At 59.5% G+C, this 4,213-nt stretch overlaps 1 protein-coding gene across 2 annotated transcripts; it reads left to right on the top strand.

The window, feature by feature from the left end:
- The first annotated feature begins 497 nt into the window (after positions 1-497).
- Positions 498-3,804, top strand: IRX5 (iroquois homeobox 5). 2 transcript variants are annotated; one of them, XM_007459453.1, is made up of 3 exons: positions 498-764; positions 1,837-2,242; positions 2,406-3,804. In XM_007459453.1, exons 1-3 carry the CDS (start codon positions 498-500, stop codon positions 3,197-3,199), a joined length of 1,467 nt encoding a protein of 488 aa, XP_007459515.1. In that variant the 3' UTR covers positions 3,200-3,804. The 2 variants fall into 2 exon arrangements, with proteins under 2 accessions (XP_007459515.1, XP_007459514.1); XM_007459452.1 differs by having other exon boundaries at positions 2,403-3,804.
- Positions 3,805-4,213: the final 409 nt, after the last annotated feature.

The following is a 4,213-nucleotide window of genomic DNA, read 5'->3' as shown; positions in this document are numbered from 1 at the left end:
GCCAGCGAGCGGGAGAGGGAGCCGGGGAGGAAGAGGGAGAGGGCGAGGCGCGCCTGGCGGCCGGGTTGGCTGCGGCCGCCCAGAGGCTCCTGCCAGTCCTCCCACCGACTACACCCCGCGAAGGAGGAGCTTCAGGCGCGCACAAGGCGTCAGAATCCTCAATTTCCAACTTAGCATCTTGGCAGGACCTTTGCGAAGCCAAAAGCAGAGCCCCCCAGTGCAAAGAGCGAGGGGGAAAAAGAGAAAGCAGCAAAGGGAGGGGGGGGGAAACCCTGCCGGGGCGAGCGAGGCGCGCAGAGGAGCGGGCTCGGCAGCCGCAGCCGGAGGCGCGCGGGAAGCCAGCGAGGAGGCGCCGCGGGCCGGAGCCCGGGAGCCGGGGCCCGAGGAGCGGCGGCCCGGGGCAGCCGGAGACCAGGTGCCCGCCCGCACGCCCTCGCAGGGCGCCGCCCGGCTCGTTGGCGGCCGCGGCGCGGAGCGCCCCATGCCCGTGCGTGGCCATGTCCTACCCGCAGGGCTACTTGTACCAGCCGTCCGCCTCGCTGGCGCTCTACTCGTGCCCGGCGTACAGCACCAGCGTCATCTCGGGGCCCCGCACGGATGAGCTCGGGCGCTCGTCGTCGGGCTCCGCGTTCTCGCCCTACGCCGGCTCCACCGCCTTCACGGCGCCCTCGCCGGGCTACAACCCCTCGCCGGGCTACAACTCGCCCCTCCAGTACGGCGCCGCCCCCGCGGCGGCGGCAGCCGCCGCCTTCTCTTCGTACGTGGTGAGTGAGCTGGAGCCGGGGCGGGCGAGGGCAGCTGCGGCAGCTTGGGGCGGTCGGGGGCTGCGGGGGACACGGGCCTCGGCTCCACTGCGGGCCGCCGCTGCCAAGCCTCGCGGACCCTGCAAACTTGGGCGATTGTCTCCCTCGGCTTCGCCCGGGCCTCGGGCTCCGGAGTTGCTCGGAGAGAAGAGCCGCGTCTTGCTCGGATCGCTGAGTTGGCGAAACGGTTTTTTGGGGAGAGGTCGCTGCGATTAAAGAGCAGCATTTGGTTCAAACGTGAGCTCCAGGCCGCCCTGCACATTTTACTTTCTTCTTCTTCTTTTTTTTTTTTTTGGTTTTGCCATTTGGAGAAAGTAGTTCAAAAGAAATAGACCCGAAATCTGAACAGAAGCGTGCTAAGTCTGTGTAAATGTGTTTGGCCTCGCCTTTAATTAGTCCTCCAAAATGTTGCAAATCCGTAATCCTATCTTTGCAATCCGATTTGGAGGTATTAAATTTCTGAAAAGTCGGGCGAGCTGCGGTGCATCCGGGATTTTTCGGCCGGGTGCACTTTCTGGAAAATCGCCTTGGCTTCGGTTTGGGGTAACACTTTTGGAGGGGTGGGAGTGCCGAGGCAAGGCTTAGCTTTTCGTTTGCTTTTCTCTGTGGGGAAAAAAAGTCCTTGATTTCCTTTGCTCACCACCCTTGCTCCCAACGCGCAACCACTCGGGTGCGGAGCGCAGAGTCGCCGCCGCTGCCCAGGCCTCTCTCTGGGTAGAGGGCCCGGCCGCCGTGGCCGGATCTGCGCACGGAGGGAGGACGTTCCCGGGCAGAGGGGGGCCTACCAAGGGCCAGGGAAGCCAGGACGGCTCCAAGCGCCCCCAAGGACTCAGGAGTTGGCGCCCCCGCTTCCTTATGAGGAGGAGGAGGCGTTGCCCTAGGGTCTGAGCTCTCCAGCCCTACCCCAGGGGAAGCCTGAGTGCGGGCCTCGCACCCCGAAGACCCCTGGGCGCAGGGAAAGTGTCTTTCAGTCACCCAGGTGGCACTGGGGACCACGGCCCACTCTCACGTTCTCTCTGCCCCTTCCCTGCAGGGCTCTCCCTACGACCATACACCCGGCATGGCAGGCTCCTTGGGGTACCACCCGTACGCAGCACCCCTGGGCTCGTACCCCTACGGGGACCCCGCGTACCGGAAGAACGCCACGCGAGATGCCACCGCTACACTGAAGGCCTGGCTCAACGAGCACCGCAAGAACCCCTACCCCACCAAGGGCGAGAAGATCATGCTGGCCATCATCACCAAGATGACCCTCACCCAGGTGTCCACCTGGTTCGCCAACGCGCGCCGGCGCCTCAAGAAGGAGAACAAGATGACGTGGACGCCGCGGAACCGCAGCGAGGACGAGGAGGAGGAAGAGAACATTGATCTGGAGAAGAACGACGAGGATGAGCCCCAGAAGCCCGAGGACAAGGGCGACCCCGAGGGCCCCGATGCAGGTTGGTGGACGCGGGAAAGGGTGCGTTAAGCAAAAGGGGGACTGGAGAGGGGGCGCACAGGGCCTGGAGGTTGAGGGCAGGGGTCTTTGCCTTTGCGGGCGGGCACCTGGGCCCCGCCGCGCGGCCTCCGCGCCTCTGACCGCCTGGGTTTCGCCCGCAGGAGGAGCAGAGCAGAAGGCGGCTTCAGGCTTGGAACGGCTGCAGGGGCCGCCCACCCCCGCCGGCAAAGAGACCGAGGGTAGCCTCAGCGACTCGGATTTTAAAGAGCCGGCATCCGAGGGCCGCCTCGACGCGCTGCCCGGGCCCCCACGCGCCGGCGGGCCCTCTCCAGCCGGGCCTGCGGCAGCTCGGCTGGCCGAAGACCCGGCCCCTCACTACTCCTCGGGCGCGCCGGCTCCGGGCCCACACCCAGCCGCGGGAGAGCTGCCCCCCGGTCCCGGAGGGCCCTCGGTCATACACTCGCCGCCACCGCCACCGCCTCAGGCGGTGCTCGCCAAGCCCAAACTGTGGTCTCTGGCGGAGATCGCCACATCCTCGGACAAGGTCAAGGACGGGGGCGGCGGGAGCGAGGGCTCTCCGTGCCCACCGTGCCCCGGGCCCGTAGCCGGGCAAGCCCTAGGAGGCAGCCGCGCGTCACCGGCACCGGCACCCTCGCGCTCGCCCTCGGCTCAGTGTCCCTTTCCAGGCGGGACAGTGCTGTCCCGGCCTCTCTACTACACGGCGCCCTTCTATCCTGGCTACACGAACTATGGCTCCTTCGGACACCTTCATGGCCACCCGGGGCCTGGGCCAGGCCCTACAACGGGTCCGAGCTCGCATTTCAATGGATTAAACCAGACGGTGTTGAACCGAGCGGACGCTTTGGCTAAAGACCCGAAAATGTTGCGGAGCCAGTCCCAGCTAGACCTGTGCAAAGACTCTCCCTATGAATTGAAGAAAGGTATGTCCGACATTTAACGCGGGCTGCGTCGGTCCTGGACTTTCCTAATTTATTTAAAAAAAAAAACATGGCCTTGGCAGTTATTTTTCCATCAACATGAGAGAAAAACAAAACTACCCCTCCTACTAAAAAGTTTATAGTTCCTGGAGATGGATGACATAAAAATGTAAACATCTCCACACACAAACAATAATGTCTTAACCAACTGAAAAGAAAAATTTTAAAGAGGATTTGTATTAAATCTTATTCTGTATATTTAATGTAGCATTTTTGTATTTAAATTGATCACTCAATATCTTTGAAGTAAATTATGAAATTAAGACACCTGTACAGGCATTTAATGTTTTTTTGTAATATAAATATATACATTTGTGTTTCCCCCAGAACTGTTTCATAGTTTAAAAATACAAGTTTAATTTAATTTTTTACACCTATTGATTTTTCTGGGTATGAGCTGAAGTATTATTACAGAAAGGGAACAGGTTATACTCTTAGATTTAAAAAGTAAAAGAAACTGCAGCCGCCTTTGTAAAATGCAAAATATTTAATTAAAAGAGATTTTAACATAATCAGAGCCACTCATTACTTTTTAGAAGCCACAGTAAACTGTCCATCGCCCTGGACAAAAGGTGCAAACTGCAACTTTTTTTCGAAGTGGGGAATGAAAGGTTCCACCGAACCTAGTGTGCCAGCGGGAAACCGTAATTAGGCTTCGAGCCCCGGGGAACCTGGCCCTGCCCGGAATGCAGATTTGGATCACTGATGCGGGCTGCTGTGGGGAGATTGGACCCTGGAGGAGGGAGGAGAGAGACCCAAGTGTGTGCCCAGAAGGGAGAAGAGATGGCAAAGGCAGCTAGAGACACGCACCACCCGAGCTCCATTGCTTAACCTAATTACTTCCAATCAGTGTCGTGTTTTATGCAAAGCAATCAGCTGGTGAACTTTGCTAATGAGTTCGATTTTATGCCGGATTTAGCCCTTATTACTCTTTCAAAGGTGCTCTGGGCTAATGCGGGCGGGAAGCGTTAGGG

This window comes from Lipotes vexillifer, unplaced genomic scaffold (genome assembly GCF_000442215.2).
Source record: "Lipotes vexillifer unplaced genomic scaffold, Lipotes_vexillifer_v1.1 scaffold342, whole genome shotgun sequence".
Lineage (NCBI taxonomy): Eukaryota > Metazoa > Chordata > Mammalia > Artiodactyla > Lipotidae > Lipotes > Lipotes vexillifer.
The sequence above is the reverse complement of the archived record's forward strand: the minus strand, read 5'-3'. Positions and strand labels throughout refer to the sequence as shown.